General features: G+C 39.2%; 1 protein-coding gene across 6 annotated transcripts in view; it reads left to right on the plus strand.

The window, feature by feature from the left end:
- The window catches only part of RhoGAP19D (Rho GTPase activating protein at 19D), a 661,344-nt gene that overhangs the window by 498,080 nt on the left and 138,243 nt on the right, over positions 1-25,021 (plus strand). For all 6 annotated transcript variants that reach the window (XM_090374624.1, XM_090374649.1, XM_090374631.1 and 3 more), the window contains one exon: positions 17,066-17,246. In XM_090374624.1, the coding sequence (XP_090230750.1) occupies positions 17,066-17,246 (181 nt within the window). The remainder of the gene's footprint in view (positions 1-17,065; positions 17,247-25,021) is intronic.

Consider the following 25,021-nt stretch of genomic DNA (forward strand, 5'->3'; position numbering starts at 1 on the left):
GATAGAGATTAGCTGTGAGGGTAATCCCGAAAAGAGATGTGTTATCTGTTCTAGAGTTACATGCTAATAATAGCATGGATAAAGGATGCCCAACCCTTCCCAGTTTTGAAAAATCAAAACTAAGCAGACAAAAACCTCAGAAAAAACCAGTCAGATCAATCTTTATCAAATAAATCGAACCAATGAATAAATTCTTTCAATGGAACTCTAGAGGATTACATAGTAATTAAATGACTTGAATGATTTACTCACACAAACTAATGCAATTAAGTGTCTGTTTACAGGAAACCTTTTTATTACCACAAGTTTCTCTGAAAATTAAAAATTATACTATGTTTAGGTGAGACACGGATTCTGACACTCCTGCTCACAGTGGGTTCACTATTTTTGTCAAAACTACCATAGTCAAGACATTTCCAACTAAAAACCTCCTTAGAAGTTATAGCGGTTTGGAAAACAATGGGAATATCATTAATCCTTGCATCCATTTATATCCCACTGAATTATCCTTGCTCTCAGACTTGACAATCTTATCACACAACTGCCACCTCCAGTCTGTTTACTCGGTGATCTCAACAGTCACCATCCATTGTAGGGATCTTCCACCATGGATCGTAGAGGCCAATTAATTGAAACATTCCTGGATAACCATAACCTGATTCTGTTAAATTCTGGCTCTCCAACTCATATTGTGGCATAATAGTAGGAGCCAGACGTGTTCAAAGCCACTAAGTGGATTTTTCGTATTCTTTATTTATTCTTTACTCGGCCTTGTAATTGCATAAAAGTATTGGTAAGGGTATCAAATCCACATGTTACAAGTTTCAACTCCGCTGAACGAGAAGTTTTTTAGCCATAATTAGCCACTTTATTGAATATTTTTTACATCAAATTATTTTCTGTAAGTAGTTTATAGACCTAGTAAGGATCGTTAGTTTATTCTGAATTGAGACAGCCAGATTTGAAAGTTAATTAATACTTAAGTGTCCATAGATTTACCGTTCGTAACTTGTCGCCTTTGTCATAGATAGCGTTAGTATAGTATAGGTTATAATATTGTCAGGTGATCGATAGAATCTATTAAACTTCTTGAACTTCGTTGTCAATTAAATTGTACTTTTAACTAAATACATATAACGACTTAGATTACAAACGTAACATAATTAATTAATACATAATTGATACGGAAGTTATATAAAGGGAACTCGTAGATAATTAATACTTGACACTGAAAAAAATATATACCGTTATAACTGTGTTGGAATACAAGGTTATAATTTTAAACTGAAATTGAAATTTTATTGAAATTAATACAAATCATGACTCAGACCAGAGCAGCAAAGCAAAAGGCTCAAGCTAATGGACGTACTGTGGCTCAGAAGAGAAGTGAGGGGGAGCAGTTGCCTTCTGAATCACAGCCTTTTAAAATGCACTGCTTGCATGATGTTTGTGGAGCATTCAGGTACGGGACATGATATTGCCATAGGGGATGTCTTTGTGTGTGCGCGATGCAAGGAGTGTATCGAAATCAGGCAACAATTCAGCATTGTTATGGGCCTATATGAGAGCTTGAAAGACAGGGGGAATGCCCTCAAAGGATTAAAAGTGAGGGGCCCATCAAGCTCTCAGCTGCCCACACCAACGCCAGAGCTTGCAAGTCACGCAACACAGCGGCAACCTCCGAGGCAGAATGCGCTGGTCGGACAGGAACTAGTAGTTGTTGGTGACTTTATTGTCAGGGAAACGGGGAACATGCTTTGTAAAAAGGATAGGTGGAACAGGACCAGGGTATGTGTGCCAGGGGCAAAGGTTGATGACGTTGTGCGGATATCATCTTTTAAGGGCACAAAAGTTGATATAGTTGTACACATTGGCACTAATGATATCAAGAGTAGGAGACCGGCAGAATTACTTAACAAGTACAGGTCACTGTTGAAAAACAGCCGTGATTTGGGTTGAATTTGTTTTGTGTCTGCAATTCTGCTCAGACACGATAGGAGGTAGTATATGATGAGAACCTTGTCGATCAATTTGGCCCTGAAAAGATTGTGCAAGGCTCAAGGGGTAGAATTTTTTTCAGCCTGGACTGTACTTGTTAACAGCAGAGACTGCGTCTACAGGGATGGGATACACTTAAATAGAAAGGGTGCAAGAATATTTGCTGATGCTATCGAGACAGTGTTAGGTGGGTCAGAAAATTGCTAGCTTGGGGGGGAGATAAAGACTAATAGATTAACAGTAGCCACTGGCAGAGGTGAAAGAGATTCTTGCACTGCTTCTATTGGAATGAGCAGAAGCCTGAAAAACAAGATGCAGGATATTTCAGAGACTGCTGGGAGTCATTGCGGTACAAGTAAACACATGGGTTGTGTTAGGGTAGCTAAGAATAGAAACAGGTGCATGTATACTTGCATGTACACCAGTGCTAGGAGTTTAGTAAATAAATTTGATGAGTTTGAGGTATTGCTCAAAACATCAAAGGCATATTGTTGGGATTTCAGAGATGTGGTGTCACGCAGATATAAGGAATGCAGAACTGGAATTTGGGGAGTACAACATCTACAGAAAGGATAGACAGGATAGGAAGGGAGGAGGGGTTATGCTATTAGTTAAGAAACACATAAAATCCAAGGAAGTGAAGCCAGGCTACATCGCTGGACAGTGCAGTGTCGAATCAGTTTGGTGTGACATAAGCATTGGGAGATCAAAATTGAGAGTAGGAGTGTGCTATAGGCCTAATGACTCTGATGAGTATAATAAGAAACTGTACAGGGAAATAGTGGGCCAGTAAATCAGAGAACCTTATAATGGGGGATTTTAATTTCCCAGATATTGACTGGAATGTGTGGGTTGGTCACTCACACACTACCAAGGCTTTTGTGGATTTATTGGATGATTGTTTTTTACATCAGCATGTTCGGGAGGCGACTAGAGGAAGTAATACTCTTGATTTGATTATCAGTTGTGATTCTTCATGCATTACGAATCTGCAGATGGAGGAACCACTAGGTAGCAGTGACCACAGTGTGCTGAAGTGGGATTTACTCAAAGAGGTAACAACCATTAGGGGTAAAGGGAAGGGTTATTGCTTCTGTAAAGACGACTACGATGGACTGAGACAGTATTTAAATTCTATATAGTGGGACCAACTGATGATGTTACCAACAGCAAATTCAAAATGGGAAGCATTCAAAGAACTTATCTTGGAAGCTACTAGGCTTTACATACCAACTAAGAAATATTGTTCAATGTTTAGGCCTAAGTGGATGTCAGATGAACTAATGAGACATATGGTAGAGAAGAAAAATGCATGGGATACATACATACATATTAACATGTGACACAGAAGCCGATGATAGATACAAGTTGATCTGTAACTAAGTTACAAAGGAGGTTAGGCAGGCGAAGGCATATTACGAGAAATCTTTGTCAAGGGATACAAAGAAAAACAGCAAAGAATTCATTACCTATGTAAACTCTAGAAGGAAGGGGATGCATCAGATTGGTCCACTTGATATCGATGGGTCAACTGATGATGATCCTGCTCAGGTAGCTAACAAACTAAATGAATATTTTGCATCGACATTCACACATGAGGAGTTATTCAGCGAGGGGGATGCCAGAGGTGTATTCAACTCTGGCAGTAAGCTAGAGAATCTTGTAATAACTGAGAGTAAAGTGGAGGAAAAATTGGTGAAGATAAACACAAGAAAGGCACCTGGGGTGGATGGGATCTATCCAGTTATATTAAAGGAGGCAGTAAAGGAAGTAAGCAAACCCTTAGCCATAATTATGAGAGCTTCCTTGGACTCAGGGGAGGTACCCACAGACGGGAGATGTGCAAATGTGATCCCAATTCACAAAGGAGGATCAAAGGGAGACACAAGTAATTATAGACCTGTGAGTTTCACTTCTGTTCCAGGAAAATTAATGGAGGCACTGGTTAAAGAAGCACTGCAGGATCATCTGGACAAGAATTCAGTTATAGCTCAGACACAGCATGGTTTTGTTAAGGGCAGGTCTTGTCTGACCAATTTGATTGGATACTATGATGTAGTCACAAAAGAACTGGATGCAGGGAATAACTTTGATATTATATATTTGGATCTTAGAAAGGCTTTTGATACTGTTGCGCATGGAATACTGCTGCACAAATTGGAGGTGTGGCATTGGAGGCAAATTGCTGCTATGGATAAAGGGGTGGTTGAGGGGGAGAAGACAGAGTGGTAATCAATGGACACTGCTCATTAGTATTAGCATTAGTAGAGGCATATGATGCAAGAAAGCAAGCTTATTCAGCATCAGCCAAAAAAAAAAAAAAAAGCACAACCACTACTCACATTTCACCCCTCCGTTCGTTCGAAATACCTGTCCAGCTGAACCTTAAATTTGTTTAGGCTATCAACTTCAACAACAAGTGATGGAAGACTATTCCACAAACCAACTGCCCGCTGGCTAAAGGCAAATTTCCGCACATCTATCCAACATCCGTCCTTTCTCAATTTGAATTTATGCCCTGTCAGGTGATTATTCTGAGCAAGAGGAAGAATCCCATCGGCATTGAGCATGCCCGAGCCATTCAAAGCCTTAAACACCTCTATCAGATCACCTCGCCGATGTCTAGTCTGCAGACTCTGTAATTTGCAAAACTTAAGCCTTTCTTCGTAAGAGCAACTCTTTGTTCCATTCACTAATCTTGTTGCCCTCCTCTGTACTCGTTCCAGCAGCTTTGTACTCGTTCTCTGTACTCGTTCCTCTGTACTCGTTCCAGTACATCATCTACATCCTTCTTGAAATGAGGTCTCCAGACCTGTATACAGTACTCAAGGTGTGGCCTGACCAATGCCTTATACAAGGGAATAATCACATCCATATCCCTGCTAGAAAAATTCCTGTATATCATTGACAAGACTTCATATCTGCATGCACAATTACCCCAGGTCCTTTTCATTCTCTACCACTGTCAGCGTAGTACCACAGAGTTGATAAGTTGATCTGGGGTTACTGTTTCCCATATGTAGTACTTTACATTTGTCAATGTTAAACTTCATTTGCCACCTCTCAGCCCATCTGCTCAACCTTTCCAGATCCTGTTGCAGCAGCATAGCATCAGTAGTGTCCTTAACAATCCTGCCAACCTTTGTATCGTCTGCAAACTTGGACATTAAGCTTGATATACCATCATCTATATCATTAATAAATACAGAAAACAACAATGGACCCAACACTGAACCCTGAGAAACTCCACTAATAACATTAGTCCACGTTGAGCAGTGTCCATTGATTACCACTCTCTGTCTTCTGCCACTCAACCATCCCTTTATCCATAGCAGCAATTTGCCTCCAATGCCACACTGCTCCAATTTGTGCAGCAGTCTTCCATGCGCAACAGTATCAAAAGCCTTTCTAAGATCCAAATATATAATATCAAAGTTATTCCCTGCATCCAGTTCTTTTGTGACTACATCATAGTATCCAAACAAATTGGTCAGACAAGACCTGCCCTTAACAAAACCATGCTGTGTCTGAGGTATAACTGAATTCTTGTCCAGATGATCCTGCAGTGCTTCTTTAACCAGTGCCTCCATTAATTTTCCTGGAACCGAAGTTAAACTAACAGGTCTATAATTACTTGTGTCAGCCTTTGATCCTCCTTTGTGAATTGTGGTTACATTAGCACATCTCCAGTCTATGGGTTCCTCCCCTGAGTCCAAAGAAGCTCTCATAATTATGGCTAGGGGTTTGCTTACTTCCTTTGCTGCCTCCTTTAATATAATTGGATAGATCCCATCCACCCCGGGTGCCTTTTCTATGTTTATCCTCAACAATTTCTCCTCCACTTTCCTCTCAGTTATTAGAAAATCATCTTGCTCACTGCCAATGTTTACTTCACCTACATCATTCCCCTTCCTGAATAACTCCTCATGTGTGAATGTAGATGCAAAATACTCGTTTAGATTGTTAGCCACCTGAGCAGGATCCTCAACTGTTGAACCATCAACATCCAGTGGACCAATCTGATTCATCCCTTTCCTTCTTGAGTTTAAATAGGCAAAGAACTCTTTTCTATTTTTCTTTGCATCGTTTGCCAAGGATTTCTCATAATCTGCCTTTGCCTGCGTAATCTCCTTTGTGACTTGGTTACAGACCAACTTATATCTATCATAGGCTTCCATGTCACCCATTAATTTGTATGTATCCCATGCATTTTTCTTCTCTGCCATATGTCTCATTAGTTCATCTGACAACCAATATTTCTTGAACAATACTTCCTTTGCTGCCTCCTTTAATATAACTGGATAGATCCCATCCGCCCCGGGTGCCTTTTTTATGTTTATCCTCAACGATTTCTCCTCCACTTTCCTCTCAGTTATTAGAAAATCATCTATCTCACTGCCAATGTTTATTTCACCTACGACATTCCCCTTCCTGAATAACTCCTCATGTGTGAATGTAGATGCAAAATACTCGTTTAGATTGTTAGCCACCTGAGCAGGATCCTCAACTGTTGAACCATCAACATCCTGTGGACCAATCTGATTCATCCCTTTCCTTCTTGAATTTAAATAGGTAAAGAACTATTTTCTGTTTTTCTTTGCATCCTTTGCCAAGGATTTCTCATAATCTGCCTTTGCCTGCCTAATCTCCTTTGTGACTTGGTTACAGACCAACTTATATCTATCACCCATTAATTTGTATGTATCCCATGCATTTTTCTTCTCTGCCATATGTCTCATTAGTTCATTTGACAACCATTTAGGCCTGAACCTTGAACAATATTTCTTGGTTGGTATGTAAAGCCTGGTAGCTTCCAAGATTAGTTCCTTGAATGCTTCCCGTTTTGAATTTGCTGTTGGTAACATCATCAGTTGGTCCCACTGTATAGAATTTAAATACTGTCTCAGCCCATCATAGTCGCCTTTACGAAAGCAAAAACCCTTCACTTTACATCTGATGGTAGTTACCTTCTTGAGTAAATCCCACTTCAGCACACTGTGATCACTGCCACCTAGTGGTTCCTTTATCTGCAGATTCTTAATGCATGAAGAATCACTACTGATAATCAGATCAAGAGTATTACTCCCTCTAGTTGCCTCCTGAACATGCTGGTGTAGAAAACAATCATCCAATAAATCCACAAAAGCCTTGCTAGTGTGTGAGTGACCAACCCACAAATTCCAGTCAATATCTGGGAAATTAAAATCCCCCATTATATGGCTCTCTGATTTACTGACCCATTCTATTTCCTTGTACAGTATCTTTACTTCACCTACGACATTCCCCTTCCTGAATAACTCCTCATGTGTGAATGTAGATGCAAAATACTCGTTTAGATTGTTAGCCACCTGAGCAGGATCCTCACCTGTTGCACCATCAACATCCAGTGGACCAATCTGATTCATCCCTTTCCTTAGTGGACTTTTCATCATGGACTAATGTTATTAGTGGAGTCCCTCAGGGTTCAGCATTGGGTCCATTATTGTTTTCTGTATTTATAAATGATATTGATGATGGAATATCAAGCTTAATGTCCAAGTTTGCAGACGATATGAAGGTTGGCAGGGTTGTCAAGGACACTAACTGACACTATTCTGCTGCAACAGGATCTGGAAAGGTTGAGCAGATGGGCTTAGTGGTGGCAAATGAAGTTTAACATTGATAAACGGCAACCCCAGAGCAATGTATCAACTCTGTGGTACTACACTGAAAGTGGTAGAGAATGAAAGGGACCTGGGGGGTGGTTGTGCAGGCAGATATGAAGTTCTCTGAGCAGTGCAGACGGGCTGCAAGAGTAGCTCATGGTGTATTGTCAATGATACATAGGAATTTTTCTAGCAAGGATAAGGAGGTGATTATTCCCTTGTATAAGGCAATGGTCAGGCCACACCTAGAGTACTGTATACAGGTCTGGAGGCCTCATTTCAAGAAGGATGTAGAGCTGTTGGAATGAGTACAGAGAAGGGCAACAAGATTAGTGAATGGAACAAAGGGGTGCTCTTACGAAGAAAGGCTTAAGTTTTACAAATCACAGTGTCTGGAGACTAGGCACCAGCGAGGTGATCTGATAGAGGTGTATAAAGCCTTGAATGGTTTTGCATGCCCAGTGCTGATGGGATTCTTCCTCTTGCTCAGAATAATCACCTGAGAGGGCATAAATTCAAATTGAAGAAAGTCGGATGTAGGATAGACGTGCAGAAATTTGCCTTTAGCCAGCGGGTGGTTGGTTGGTGGAACAGACTTCCATCCATCCCTTGTGGAAGTACATAGCCTAAATAAGTTTAAGGCTCAGCTGGACAGGTATTTCGAATGAACAGAGGGGTGAAGTAGAAGTGTTTTTTTTTTTTTTTTTTTTTGGCTGATGCTGCCTAAGCTTCCTTTCTTGCATCAAATGCCTCTACTAATGCTAATATTCAGCTTTCTACAGGTACTAGGTAGTTGAATATGGTATCAGCCATAGATTTATCCATCTGTTCAGCATCTCTTTTTCCAATCATGGAACAGTGCTTGGTGGTGGTGCATTTCACAGTGACCATTTTCCTGCCATCAGTTTCAATTCAAACACCGATGGTGTCAAGTCCTAAAGGCCGTACTGCTTGGAAATTTCATAAAGCAGACTGGAAAAAATATTCAACTTGTGTCTTACTTGACAACCTATATGTACAGCAAAAGTACCAGCCATGTATTATCTGCAGCAGAAAATTCCATTCAAAAATCTGATCAGCACAAGCTTTACACCAAAATCAGTGAAATGAAAAATGCTCCAAAGCGAAACAAGGAAAAAACCGTGCTTGGAACCAGTTTTGCAAATTTCCAACTACTGCCAACCTAATTATTTACAAAAAAAAAAAAAAAAACTCAGAGCCAAAACAAGACAAATTATGAAGAAAGCAAAACATGATTCCTGGATTTACTTTGCCTCCACCATTTAAAAAAATACTGACACTTGGATTATTTGGGGAAAAGATACAAGCTCTCAATGGGAAATTTCTACCGCTGCAATCTCCTATAATACAATGCAATGGGCAGGACTTATCGTCTCCTACCGACATTGCAAATGCTTTAGCAGAATCATTTTATACCATTTCCGCCTATTCCTCTTATGTGACCTCCTTTCAATGCATTAAGACTGATGAAGAACATCATAAATTTAATTTTTCAACTAGCCTTTCACTTCCGTGTAACCAGACGGCATTCACTACAGTATGCTAAAGCGTCTATGTGAAACTGTTCTCTACATGCTATTACTCTTTTATAACCGGATCTTCTCAGGAAATACGTATCTTCTGTCATGGCATTATTCCTCTGTTTGTGCTATTCCAAAACCAGGAAAAGATTCTTCTCTGGTTCAGAACTACATGCCAATATCATTGACAAGCTGTTTGGACAAAATCTTTGAAAGGATTGTGCATAAGAGGCTCACTTGGATTCTAGACTCCCAAAATCTTTCTGATCACCAATATGGTTCTGCAAAAACAGATATACCCTTGATTTATTTGTCAAAATTGAATCAAACATATGTATAACACCTTTGTCACGAGGCAACTTCTAGTGATGGTGAACCTAGATATTCAGAAAGCATTTATACCACTTGGCATCATAGTATTATTATAGATATACATCAGTTGACACTTTGAGCTTATCTTCCTCAAATCATTCAGAAATTTTTAAGGTTACTCACCTTTCAAGTCCAATATCAAAACGTATTATCAGTATCTCACATTCAAGAAGAGGGCATCCCGCAGGGTTCCATGCTGAGTGCTACCCTATTTGTGATCAGGTCAAGAACATATTGGAAGATCTTCCAAAAATCATTCAAATATACATGTATGCAGATGACCTCACCATATCCTGCCAGTCACAAAGTATGAATACTGTTGAAAGACAGCTACAAATTGCTCTTGCCAGAATAGAATCCCGGACTTTACGTAATGGAAACCGTCTTGCTGAGCAGAAACCCACCACTACTCACTGTCGATCAGCACCCGATGACATGGGGTGCTGATCGACATACCCTGATCCATCTTTATCGAGCTCTCATCAGGTCCCACTTAGACTATGGCTCTCAAGTGTATCACTCTGCAAGAAAAACTACTTTTTAGTGACTGAAAACGATCCAGCATGCCCTGAACGTTTCTCTAGGGGGTTTCAGAACCTCCCTAGTTCAGAGCCTTCATATCGAAGCTCATGAACCTCCCTAACATCTTCGGAGGAAAACATTACTTTTGATGTATGCCACAAAAATTCGCAGTCTTCTCTCCCATCCTAGTTGGAGATGTCTGGACAATACCGAATGGGAGTCATTTTACAACAGTAAACCAATGAAAACCCACCTGCTCCACTTGGACTTTAGCATTAGCATTAGTAGAGGCATTTGATGCAAGAAAGCAAGCTTATGCAGCATCAGCCAAAAAAAAAAAAAAAAAGTAACATAAATATATAAAAATAACCACTTCCACTTCACCCCTCTGTTCGTTCGAAATACCTGTCCAGCTGAGTCTTAAACTTATTTAGGCTATCAACTTCCACGACAAGGGATGGAAGTCTGTTCCACCCACCAACCACCCGCTGGCCAAAGGCAAATTTCCGCACATCTATCCTACATCTGTCTTTCCTCAATTTGAATTTATGCCCTCTCAGGTGATTATTCTGAGCAAGATGAAGAATCCCATCAGCATTGAGCATGCTCAAACCATTCAAGGCTTTGTACACCTCTATCAGATCACCTCGCTGGTGCCTAGTTTCCAGACACTGTAATTCGCAAAACTTAAGCCTTTCTTCGTAAGAGAACCCCTTTGTCCCATTCACCAATCTAGTTGCCCTTCTCTGTACTCGTTCCAGCAGCTCTACATCCTTCTTGAAATGAGGCCTCCAGGCCTGTATACAGTACTCTAGGTGTGGCCTGACCATTGCCTTATACAAGGGAATAATCACCTCCTTATCCCTGCTAGAAAAATTCCTATATATCATTGACAATACACCATGAGCTACTCTTGCAGCCCGTCTGCACTGCTCAGAGAACTTCATATCTGCCTGCACAACCACCCCCAGGTCCCTTTCATTCTCTACCACTGTAGTGTAGTATCACAGAGTTGATACGTTGCTCTGGGGTTGCTGTTTCCCATATGTAGTACTCTACATTTGTCAATGTTAAACTTCATTTGCAACCTCGAAGCCCATCTGCTCAACCTTTCCAAATCCTGTTGCAGCAGCATAGTGTCAGTAGTGTCCTTGACAACCCTGCCAACCTTCGTATCGTCTGCAAACTTGGACATTAAGCCTGATATACCATCATCAATATCATTTATAAATACAGAAAACAATAAAGGCCCCAATACTGAACCCTGAGGGACTCCACTAATAACATTAGTCCACGATGAGCAGTGTCCATTGATTACCACTCTCTGTCTTCTCCCCCTCAACCACCCCTTTATCCATAGCAGAAATTTGCCTCCAATGCCACACTGCTCCAATTTGTGCAGCAGTCTTCCATGTGCAACAGTATCAAAAGCCTTTCTAAGATCCAAGTATATAATATCAAAGTTATTCCCTGCATCCAGTTCTTTTGTGACTGCATCATAGTATCCAATCAAATTGGTCAGGCAAGACTTACCCTTAACAAAACCATGCTGTGTCCTAGCTATAACTGAAGTCTTGTCTAGATGATCCTGCAGTGCTTCTTTCACCAGTGCCTCCATTAATTTTCCGGGAACAGAAGTTAAACTCACAGGTCTATAATTACTTGTGTCAGCCTTTAATCCCCCTTTGTGAATTGGGGTCACATTTGCACATCTCCAGTCCATGGGTACCTCCCCTGAGTCCAAGGAAGCTCTCATAATTATGGCTAAGGGTTTGCTTACCTCCTTTGCTGCCTCCTTTAATATAACTGGATAGATCCCATCCACCCCAGGTGCCTTTCTTGTGTTTATCTTCAACAATTTCTCCTCCACTTTGCTCTCAGTTATTACAAGATTCTCTAGCTTACTGCTAGAGTTGAATACACCTCTGGCATTCCCCTCGCTGAATAACTCCTCATGTGTGAATGTCGATGCAAAATATTCATTTAGTTTGTTAGCTACCTGAGCAGGGTCATCAACAGTTGACCCATCGATCTCAAGTGGACCAATCTGATTCATCCCCTTCCTTCTAGAGTTTACATAAGTAAAGAACTCTTTGCTGTTTTTCTTCGCATCCCTTGCCAAGGATCTCTCGTAATCTGCGTTCGCCTGCCTAACCTCCTTTGTAACTTGGTTACAGATCAACTTGTATCTATCATAGGCGTCTGTGTCACGTGTTAATTTGTAAGTATCCCATGCATTTTTCTTCTCTGCCATATGCCTCATTAGTTCATCTGACAACCATTTAGGCCTAAACCTTGAACAATATTTCTTAGTTGGTATGTAAAGCCTAGTAGCTTCCACGATAAGTTCTTTGAATGCTTCCCATTTTGAATTTGCTGTTGGCAATATCATCAGTTGATCCCACTGTATAGAATTTAAATACTGTCTCAGTCCATTGTAGTCGCCTTTATGAAAGCAATACCCCTTCCCTTTACCCCTAATGGTAGTTACCTCTTTGAGTAACTCCCACTTCAGCACACTGTGATCACTGCCACCAAGTGGTTCATTTATCTGCAGATTCTTAATGCATGAAGAATCACTACTGATAATCAAATCAAGAGTATTACTCCCTCTAGTTGCCTCCCGAACATGCTGATGTAGAAAACAATCATCCAATAAATCCACAAAAGCCTTGCTACTGTGTGAGTGACCAGCCCCCAAATTCCAGTCAATATCCGGGAAATTAAAATCCCCCATTATAAGACTCTCTGATTTACTGGCCCACTCTATTTCTCCGAACAGTTTCTTATTATACTCATCAGAGTCATTAGGCCTATAGCACACTCCTACTCTCAATTTTGATCTCCCAATGCTTATGTCACACCAAACTGACTCGACACTGCACTGTCCAGCGATGTCGACTGGCTTCACTTCCTTGGATTTTATGTGTTTTTTAACTAATAGCATAACCCCTCCTCCCTTCCTATCCTGTCTATCCTTTCTGTAGACATTGTACTCCCCAAATTCCAGTTCTGCATTTCTTATATCTGTGTGACACCACGTCTCTGAAATCCCCATAATATCTGCCTTTTGATGTTTTGAGCAATACCTCAAATTCATCAAATTTATTTACTAAACTCCTAGCATTGGTGTACACACAAGTATACATGCACCTGTTCTTTTTCTTAGCTACCCTAACACAACCCATGTGTTTACTTGTACCCCAATGATTCCCAGCAGTCTCTGAAATATCCTGCATCTTATTTTCCAGGCTGCGGCTCATTCCAATAGAAGCAGTGCAAGAATCACTTTCACCTCTGCCAGTGGCTACTATTAATCTATTAGTCCTTGTATCCCCCCAATCTAGCAGTTTTCCGACCCACTTAACATTGCCTCGATAGCATCAGCAAACATTCTTGCACCCTTTCTATTTAAGTGTATCCCATCCCTGTAGAAGCAGTCTCTCCTGTTAACAAGTACAGACCAGGCTGAAAAAAATTCTACCCCTTGAGCCCTGCACAATCTTTCCAGGGCCGAATTGATCGTGTCTGGGCAGAATTGCAGACACTTTCAATTTCAACCCTAATTCACGGCTTTTTTTCATCAGTCACCTGTACTTGTCAAGTAATTCCGCCGGTCTCCTACTCTTAATGTCATTAGTGCCAACGTGTACAACGTGGACTTAAAGAACTGACTCAAGCATGGAATATAGAAATCAGCAATATATATATCAGGACATGACACCTCCTGATCCTCCTTGGACAAATATTTCTGTAAATTACGACGACTATTTTCAATAGTGGGGAAGAACACCTTGTCTCCCTCCAATATCACACAATTACATCTCACTCTTCTAACTCAGAGGCCTGTAAAATCTATACAGATGGATCAAAAACTGAGACCCAAGTAGGTGCTGCAGCAATCTTCCCTTCATTCACCATTTTTGTTTCAATCTCAATAGAATGCAGTGTCTTTACTGCTGAGCTTTACACTACAAACTTAGCTCCTGATCAGATTACTGAACTTTTAATTATGCCTGCTTTAATATACACTGACTAACTCAGTGCTGTCACTGCTATAACTAGTAGTAACAACTCCTCTCACCATATAATAAAACAAATACATTCCAAGTTACTTGCTTGTAATGAGTCGAACCAAACCGTGACATTCTGCTGGATCCCAGGACATTCTGGAATAGCCGGTAATGAAAGAGCAGATCTTGCAGCCAATCAACCAGAAACTACTATTTCTCAGGCCTTTCAAGTTCCATATACAGATTACAAACACATTATCTGTAAAGCATGTTATAATAGCTGGTCACTAATCTGGAAAGGTTATCCAGGAAACAAACTCTACCAAATAAAACCAGAACCAAAGCTGTGGCTCTCCAGCTTCCGAAAAAAACAGGCATGATGAAATAATTTTAGAAAGGCTAAGAATTGGGCATACTCACCTCACACATCTGTATCTATTAATGAATGACAGCACTCCCCAATGCTCATCATGTCATGTACAACTGACTGTTTGTCATTTATGATAAACAGTCAGTTGTACACTGTCCCCAGTTTCTAAATATCCATTCAAACGCCTTTAAATTATTTGCTAATTCACAGTCATTATTATCATTAATGCAGAGTCTCAGAGATGATCCTAATAAAACAGAAATGTTTACTTTCCTAAACTGTAGAGGTATATATCATAAAATATAACACCTATTACATTAAAGTTAGTATTTCGTACTAACCATTTGAAAGACACAATATGGCCCAGGCACCCTATGTGTCTGGCGCCTCCATAGCCAGGTGGGAAGGAGCAGCAGTGCGTAGCACACGCTCCTTGATTAAACCGGGGTTTGAGCCCGTCACCACCAAATACGGAGGATATGGAAAGGTCAGGGAATGACCACCGCATGACCCGGAGCAATATGGCCTTAGTTGCTAATGCTCCTTTAAAAAAAAAAAAACCATATGTGTCATAAAATTCCATCACAACAACAACTACATCATTAAGTGCTGTGAATTGTATACAATGTAAACCCTCCAGCAGTCATCCTCGGGTACAGAAAATCTGGGCTCAGTTAATGGAAATTCATACACTTAATCACTGCATAATTTTTTGTTGGATTTCTGGACACAGATGAACAGACAGATTTAGCTGCCAAAAATGGTTCAAATCTGATCTCACACAATTTCAGGACAACTTACGTTGACTATAAATACATTATATAGCAGACCTCTGAAGAACAATGGAAATGTTTATGGGAAAAAGAAACAAATAATAAACTTTTTGAAATAAAGAGAGAGCGCCCAAACAGTGGCAGTCCAGTCTGAGAGGAAATAGAAAAGAAGAAACTGTACCTGGCATGACTGCAAATTGGTCACACATACCTCACTCACAGTTCCACATTAAGAAAAGAAGATGCCCTGCAATGCAGTAACTGTTCTTGCCCGCTCACTGTAAAGCATATCATCATCGAATGCCCACTATATCCAAGAGAATGAAAAACTGCTTTCTCATTTTACTTTTCAAAAATTACAATTAATTAACACTACAGAATGTTCTAGGAGATCGTCAGGATATGGATGAAATTTTTGTTTTCCTAAAATCGATTGATCACCTTGTCTGAACTTTTATCAGAATCAGAACAAATAAGAAAGACATACTAGTCAGGCGCCTCCGTAGCCAGGTGGGAAGGAGCAGCAGTGCGTAGCACACGCTTCTTGATTAGACTGGGGTTCGAGCCCGTCACCACCAAATACGGAGGATGCGGAAAGGTCAGGGAATGACCACCACATTTCCCGGAGCAATATGGCCTTAGTTGCTAATGCTCCTAAAAACCAAATAACAAACAAACAAACAAACAAACAATACTAGTCAGAAAGCGGTGCATTATAGCGACAGTTGCTGATGCACCAACAAACCCAACAACAAAAACGACAACCATGTGCAGTCTCCATCTGAATTGGCTTCTATAATTCCCGCTCTCTCTCTCTCTCTCTCTTCCAAAATACTCTGAACTCATGCCCCAACCAGTTGTCATCCTTTTACTATCCAACTTCAAACTTACAGAACCAACCTTTCTTCTTCCTCATTTATTTATTTAACTTTGTTTTTTCTGGAACAGCCTTCCTTCGTACTTCTTTCCTGAAATTTTCATTCTGTCGAAGTTCAAGGCTAGTGTCAACAAGTATCTTCTTTCATCTTCTCAGCCTTCAACCCATGCACAATACTATAGGTTGTAATACCTCTCGTGTTTGGGGTTTTCATAAAAAAAATAAATAATAATAAAACATACGTGATGTGCAAAAAAAAAAAAAAAAAAAGGCAGCAAATTGGGAAATCCAAACCAACAAATAGTTATTCCTTATAAATAAAGAACTGAAATCATGGAAATCCAGCATCTGAGATAATAAACAAGAAGTTGTACTTGGTGGACTGGTTAAGTCACAACCACCAAACTCATCTGCATCTACTTAAAGCCACTGATCCTCCATAATTCTCAATCTGCAATACACACAGATTTTGCATTCTGGGAATCAACTCCCAGTTCAACATGTACTTACCAACTGTCCTGTATACAACAGAGATTAACAGGCTACTACCTTTAGTTTGTTTACCTCCATAAGTACACCTCTTACGTTAGCCTAACTATTTGCAGATACACTGGATGTAGCTAAAATATTTATCTACCTCAAACTGATTCCTTGCTGTAAGATGCTTAAAGTTTTTAATAAAATCATTTCTGGAAACTGCATGTTACTTTCTCCATAGATGCATTTGTTGCATTATGACTCAGTTGCCCTTGTGGCATTAGGCCCAAACGGCCCAAACATGGAAACAATGCAATGAAGTGAATTGTTTTTAATTTTAAATTTAACAGATAGATGCATAGGATTATAAATTAAAATTTATATAATCCCTTATTTATTTTCTGGAAACTTTTAAAATATATCAGTCGAAGAGGATAAACTTTATTATTAAACTCTTTATTAAAATTATAATTTCAGCATTGGATGAGTCATATATCGGTACTGGAGAAGGCCGCTGCATATGAACAGCAACTTCAGACAAACAAAGGTAGGCTTTCACCTCTCCCCCTTCACCGAGCAGGCAAGAAATTAGCCTTTCGTCATCGATCACCATCTGGCAATTCCCCTGCTACAAAAACAAGAAGAGCATCACATGGAGGTAAGTTGTAATATGAAACTGTTTTTATATCTTACTCAAAAAATAAAAGTATGGTTGTTTGCTATTTACTTTCTCCTTGTTCTCTCCATTTTATCTCTCTTCTATGTTCTAGGTGTTCTCTGTCTTACCAAAAAGTATTATGTAATCTTATAAAACACGTTGCTTACAGCACCATTGTTTGTCTTCTCCTTGATGGTGTAATAGTTTGGGCTCACTTGTTTGCAGTCTAGGTTCAACTCGTTTTGAGACTGATGGAGATCTTAAAAACCTCTTCAGCTGATACTGCAGTTAGCTGCTATATGATGGATGGAGAAGGTTCTCTCTGTGAGTTATCCGAAATTTTCAGCCTGCTTAATATAAAATTGGTCAATGAACACACGCTTGTAAAGACGTAAGGCCAAATGGATTGATGCTATTCTTTTAAAAAAAGAAAATATATATCATTTAAGGTGTGTGCCGTAAATGTGTAGTATATGCTGGAAATGAGACAACATTTGTGTATTCTTCCACACTTGCTATTTCAATGTCAAGGCTGAGCAAATCTTCCATTTTAAGACTCACTAGACATGTATTTAAAATGTTCTTATAAATACATCATTATGAATAAACTGTGAACCATATCAGAAAAAGTGTAACAGACATTTCATTAACTAAATAAACCCGACTACCCAAATAAATTAATAATAAAAAAAAAAGATGAAAGAATGCATACCTGAATTTTTAAACTTGACATCCATCCCAAGAATAAAGTATGAACTTTAAAATCTTCTCATTTTAATCCATTATATGGATTAAAACCAAAGGAACTGTCATTCAACATTTCAAAATTTAATCTAATTTTTTCTCATTAAAACTGGAAATGACATGCTTTTAAGGAGGTGCTAAATAAAAATTCATAAGGAAATAAAGAGCTGGTCCATTTTTAGGCATTTTTTCAACCATGTATGTGGAAAAAAACTGTTGTGAGTTTGAACAGACACAAGAATTAAAATTTGTGGAAAATCCTGATGTTCACAAACATATTAATTCAACTTTAGACCTGAACTATAGCTTCCATTTTGAGTCCCTAGTATTTAAACTACATTATATTAGATGTGTGATGTAGAATAGATTCCCTTATCAGTACATCATACTTGTCTTTTGAAATGGATTTCATTTCCAGTTTTAATCAGAAAACAAACTTAAATTTTGAAATGCTTGAAGACTTTGTTTCTTTGAATTTAATCCGTACAGTGGGAAATTTGTAAGGTTCCCACTTTTTTGTAGAACAATATCACTTAAATTCAGGGGGGGGTTCCCCTTTTTTTTTCTTATTATTTTATTCAGGTATGAAATTTATTTAGTTAATGGAATGTGTTATCATACTTTTTTGATAGTTTCACAGTTTATTTATTTTGACATATTGCTAAGAACATTTGTTCTGTATTGTATATATAGGTGTCCTTGAAACTGAAGCTTTGCTGAGTCCTGAAGTTAGTTATTATTCATCTGAAAAATTAAACAGTGCAATCAGACATTTTCTGATAGGAAATAGAGGAGCCAGCAGTACTTATTTATCGCCTTTCCTGAATGTTTGGTGTGCAGAGGAGTCTCACTTGTTGAGAAGAAAGGTAAGGATTTCAATTACGGTATGGTGATTAAGCTATTTTTTAAGCTTTTTTGAGAGCAAATAAATAGATATGACAAAGCACAAATGAATTATGGGAATTTTTGAAGAGCTACTGACAGCCATAAATGCAATCACGCCATTATGGATATGCTTCAAGAAAAATATTGAAAGGGATGTTGAGGGAGTTTCCCAGTTTAACTGAGCAAAAGAAAGAAAAGGCAACTAAAGTAAGTCTCATACAGACTTGTTTGGCATATACAAGTGTCTCTAATAAGCCAACAAAAAGCGCCTGGCAGTTGAAATTTAGCACTGGGAAAATGCAATGTCTTGCATTTGAGTAGCAGAAATTCTGGAGCTTGTGTAGCTATCCACCTGAGCTAGCACCATATTCAAGATAGCTGATAATGAGACAACTTGGGAGTAACACGAAACACTGCCACTAGACAGTGCCACTTATTGTGATCACAGATAATGTTATTACTTTTATGAAGTCCTGATCAAATGTACACTAATGCATAAAAAAGAATTGTTTATTGTAATGAGCACTTTAGATTTTGTTATCACTTTTTTGCCTTTTTGCAGTTTGTGTGTGCAGTGGAAGTGATTAGGTAACAGCCTGATTTGTTCTTGAGCTCCATGTTGCATATCCAGGTACTGCTGTTGCTTCATATAGTTCATGTGGCTGTTGGTCTGAATTGCTCCATGAAAGAAAATATGTACTTCTACCATTCTGGCTGTTTTACAGTAGGACATGAACCCTTTTCTAATTCTTGATTTTAATATTTTCTTTATTTGTTTTAATGGATTTTTTTTTTATTCATATAATTAAGTAATATTAATTTTATATTGCTTAATTTTCATTTTTTGTTCTGTCTGCTTCAACCTTTTAACGTACTCTTTTCCACTCTGCATAAAAAAACCATATTGATTTTAGCTGCATTTTTATTTTATGGGTTATTTTTTCCTGTTTAGCTGAGTCTTGAAGTGATCACACTACACATCCACTATAATGGAATATTGCAATTAATATTGCATTATTAATCTGTAAGGTGGGAAATTTTTAAGATTCCCACTTTTTGGCTGAATAATGTCACTTGAAAATTCAGGTTTTTTTTTTTTTTTTTTTTGAAGTTTTGAAAGTTAAGGACACAAAGTGATATTTTTATCAAGGAAAACTTTTACATTACAGTGTTTGAAAACCAAACATTGAAGACATCTCACTTATTAAAGTAACATACACAAGAGAACTTAAATTTAAATGGAAAGGGTATAATTGAAAAATATAAGTGTTAAAAATTTTCTTTGGTCAAACCATTGTTCACTGTTGATGTAATCTATTCTATACTCTTGTGAAGGTTGGAAATTAATTGAAATTTAAGGGATTGGATAGATGCTTTAAAAAAAAAAAAAAAGATGAAATGAAGTTAGAGAAATTTATTTTTTCATTAAAACTTGGATAGGAAAGATACCTCAGGGATATGCATTTAATGCTAAGGTACAGTGTTAGGGGATGGTAGAGCAAGAAACACCTCATCTATATTGGTATAGTGGTTTGCCTCTTGCCACTCATTTTTGAAGGGTGTAGGTTTGAGTTCCATTTATGACTGGAAGAATTTCTAAATCTTCTTCAATTTAAGCTGTAGTTATCTGATCTCAGGTGGCAGAAGTAGGTTCCCCATGAGTTATTCCTGGATCTACACAACGTGCAGATCCATCTGCAAACATAATACACTTTGCAGCAGTATGGACTAAGTCTGTGCACCTAAAAATCGACAAGAACAACAGAATCTCCTATCAGTAATGGATAGGTTGGAGTGGGTACCATTCTTTGCATCTATTATACAGCATTGCACAGCCTGTTTAACAGTCCCTTCTATGCAGGTATAAGCATAATGGCATAATGTTGAGAGTAAAGTACCACTGGTGGTTTCCCACAACTGCATCATCCGCAATACTCTTTCAAAGAAAACCAAATGCCAGAAGTGTGTTATAGTGTTCTCCCCAGAAAATTTTGCTAGCCTGGTGGGGAAGTGTAATACTTCGCAGTATTATAAAATTTTCTTTTATTTATAAATTAAGCAATCCAGAGCAAAAATTAATTGCATAATTTAACATAATATGCTCCTGTTGCATTGACCTCAATTGCATACTTTGTTCAAATTAATATTGATTGATCGAAATTGGTGATCGATACCGTGGTTCTTGCAGTACCGTGCGGTACTGCAAGAACCGCTTAAATTTTAGCCGGGCAGTCAGTTAAATTCACTGGGTGGTGCACCCATTTGAAAGGTCCTGGGGAGAACACTGGTGTTATTGTAATGCAGCTCTGGGGGTTCCCCCAACTCCTGTCAAGCAATGTAATGGATACAAACCAAACTCTGTAAAGGCCAGATTTATGCAGTTTAGTGAGTGTTTATGTGGGTAGTAGTAGTGGCATGTGATGCAAGAAAGTAAGTGTATGAGCTTATGCAGCATCAGCCAAAAAAAAAAAAAATCACGCCATTCCCTCCAAATGCCTGTCCAGTTCCTCCTTAAATTTATTCAGCCTATCAACTTCCACAACAACAGATGGAAGTTTGTTCCAGCAATTAACCACCCACTGGCTAAAGGCAAATTTCCGCACATCTATTCTACATCTGTCTTTTCTTAATTTGAATTTATGCCCCCTTGAGTTCGTAATCTGAACAAGTGGAAGGATCCCATCAGAATTCAGCGTGCTCAACCTATTCAAGGCCTTATACACCTCAATCAGATCACCGCGCAGGTGCCTAGTCTCCAGCCACTGCAATTTGCAGAACTTAAGCCTCCCTTGGTAAAAGGATCCCTTCATTCCCCTCACCAATCTTGTTGCCCTTCTCTGTACACGCTCAAGTAAATCTACATCCTTCCTGAAATGGCCGACCGGGCTAGCCGAGTGGGTAAAGTACCTGCCCGGCAACCCAAAGGTCGCGGGTTCGATTCCCGCCTCGGGCTTGGATCAAAGTACTGCAAAAACCTTGGGAGGCGCAACATGGCCACAGAAGCCGATGCGCCAACAACTACCAAATCAAAAAAAAAAAAAAAAAAAAAAACCTTCCTGAAATGAGGCCTCCAGACCTGTACGCAGTACTCAAGGCGTGGCCTGACCATTGCCTTATACAGAGGGACAATCACCTCCTTCTCCCTGCTAGCAAAATTCCTATATATCATTGACAAAACCCCATGACCTGCCCTGGCAGCCTTTCTGCATTGCTCAGAAAACTTCATATCTGACTGCACAATTACTCCCAGGTCTTTTTCATTTTCTACCACCTTAAGTGTAGTACCACACAGTTGGTTCGTTTTTCTGGGGTTACTTCTACCCATATGCAGTACTTTGCATTTGTCAAGGTTAAACTTCAGTTGCCACTTCTTAGCCCATCTGCCCAAATTATCTAGATCCTGTTCCAGTAGCACACTGCCATTACTGTCATTAACAACCCTGCCAACCTTTGTATCATCTGCAAACTTCGACATTAAACCTGATATACCTTCATCAATATCACTGATAAATATACAAAACAACAGTGGACCCAACACCGAACCCTGTGGGACACCACTAATAACATTAGTCCACGAAAAGCAGCACCCATTGATTACCACCCTCTGTCTTCTCCCACTTAACCATCCTTTTATCCATTGTAGCAACTTACCCTTAATACCATTCTGCTCCAGTTTGTACAATAGTCTTCCATGCGCAACAGGGTCAAAAGCTTTCCTGAAATCTAAATATATGATTTCAAAATTATTTTTTGCATCCAGTTCCTTTGTAACCACATCATAATATCCTATCAAATTTGTCAGACAAGACTTTCCTTTAACAAACCCATGCTGTGTCTGAATTATTGCTGCAGTCTTGTCTAGATGATCCTGCAATGAATCTTTAACCAGTGACTCCATTATTTTACCCGGAACAGAAGTTAGATGGCCATAGTTTATGCCAGCCGTTTATCAAAGTATCCTTGTGTACATTTTTAAAGAGAGGGCACTGACTCTCTTTAAAAATTACAGCTGTGAATTACAGGCTCCAAAAAAGCGATGTGTTTGCCATTTTATTTACCTAATTGTTATTTTATATTGAACTTTATAAGTAGCCATATAGTTCTAGATACGCTGGTTATTTTTATTTTTAATTTAGATAAGAGTTTTTGTAGATTACTACTTAATATATGTAAAACAGTTGTTTCGTTCGAATCTTGCAGCCATTGTTTTTGTATTGAGTGGTAGGTAATTCAAATTTTTAATTGTGGTAACTAGGTAGCTCTAACGTAAAGTTAAAATAGTGTAATTCGCATCCCTGCATTTAGTATTCTATTAGTTAGTGTAGTATTGACAATTAATTAATTAACTTTATTGATCTTATTAATTAAAAATTATCATTCCCCAGACTAGAGCAGAAAAGCAACGGGCACAAAGTGGCAGGAGTGCTGTTACTTAGGAGAGAACTGAGGGGGGTGATTCTCCAACGCATCACAGCCTAAAAAAATTTTCAACTTGTGAAATGTTTGCCGAACTGTCTGGAACAGAACATGATCTATGTCTTTGTGTGTGCCAGGTGCAGAGAGTGTCTAGAAATTAGGCATCAGCTCAGTGTTCTGATGGGCGTCTATGAGAACTTGAGGTGTAGGGCAGATGCCCTCGAAGAAATTAATATGAGGGCCCATCAAGCTCTCAGTTACCCAACTCAACGCCAGAGCTCACTCCTGGGCATAAGGCAACACAGCGGCAACCTCCAAGGCAGAATGCACTGGTCCCACATTAGGCGCTTCCGTAGCCAGGTGGGAAGGAGCAGCAGTGCGTAGCACACGCTTCTTGATTAGACTGGGGTTCGAGCCCGTCACGACCAAATACGGAGGATGCGGAAAGGTCAGGGAATGACCACCGCATATCCCGGAGCAATATGGCCTTAGTTGCTAATGCTCCTAAAAACCAAATAACAAACAACAACAACAAGCACTGGTCCCACAGGAGTTAGTTATCATCGGTGACTCTGTTGTCAGGGAGACGGGGAGTATATTGTGTAAAAAGTATAAATGGAATAGGACCAGGTTAGGGTATGTCTGCCAGAGACAAACGTTGATGATGTTGAAAAGCATATATCATCTTTTAAGGGCACAAAGGGTGATATTGTTGTACACGTTGGCACCAATGGCATTAAGAGTAGGAGATCTGCAGATTTACTTAACAAGTACAGGTGAATGTTGCAAAAAGTCATGAATTAGGGTTAAATTTGAAAGTGTCTGCAATTCTGCCCAGACACGATAAGAGGGAGTACATGATGAGAGCCTTATCAATCAATTCGGCCCTGGAGGAAATGCGCAAGGCTCAAGGGGTAAAATTTTTTTCAGCCTGGTCTGTGCTTGTTAACAGGAGAGACTGCTTCTACAGGGATTGGATACACATAAATAGAAAGGGTGCAAGAATGTTTGCTGATGCTATCGAGGCAGTGTTAGGTGGGTCGGAAAACTGCTAGCTTGGGGAGATTCACAGACTAAAAGGTAAAAAGTAGCTGCAGGCAGAGGTGAAGGTGTTTCTTGCACTACTTCTATTAGAATAAGCAGCGGCGTGAAGCAAGGGGTGTTGGGGGTTTCAGGGACTGATGGCAGTCATCGTGAAACAGGTGGGTATATGGGATGTGTTACGGTAACTAATAATAAGAATAGGTACATGTACACTTGCATGTATACTAATACTAAACGTATAGTGAATAAATTTGATGAATTTGAAGTCTTGATCAAGACATCAAAGGCAAATATTGTTGTGATAACAGAGACGTGGTGTCACAGATATAAGGAATGCAGAACTGAAATTTGGGGAGTACAATGTACAGAAAGTATAGACAGGATAGGAAGGGAGGAGGTATTATGCTGTTAATTAAGAAAAACATAAAATCAAAAGAAGTGCATCCAGTTGATATAGATGAACAGTGCACAGTTGAGTGCACTGTTCACTCAGTTTGGGGTGACATCAGCACTGTGAAAGAAAAATAAGAGTAGGAGTGTGTTATAGGCCTAATGACTCGAATGAGTACAATGAACAGTTGTACAGAGAAATAGTGGGCTAGTAAATCAGAATGTCTTATAATGGGGGATTCTAACTTCCCAGATATAGACTGGAACTTATGGGTTGTTCACTCGCACACTAGTAA

This window comes from Mastigoproctus giganteus, chromosome 1 (assembly GCF_048544385.1).
Source record: "Mastigoproctus giganteus isolate SK-2022 chromosome 1, ASM4854438v1, whole genome shotgun sequence".
Taxonomy (NCBI): Eukaryota; Metazoa; Arthropoda; class Arachnida; order Uropygi; family Thelyphonidae; genus Mastigoproctus; species Mastigoproctus giganteus.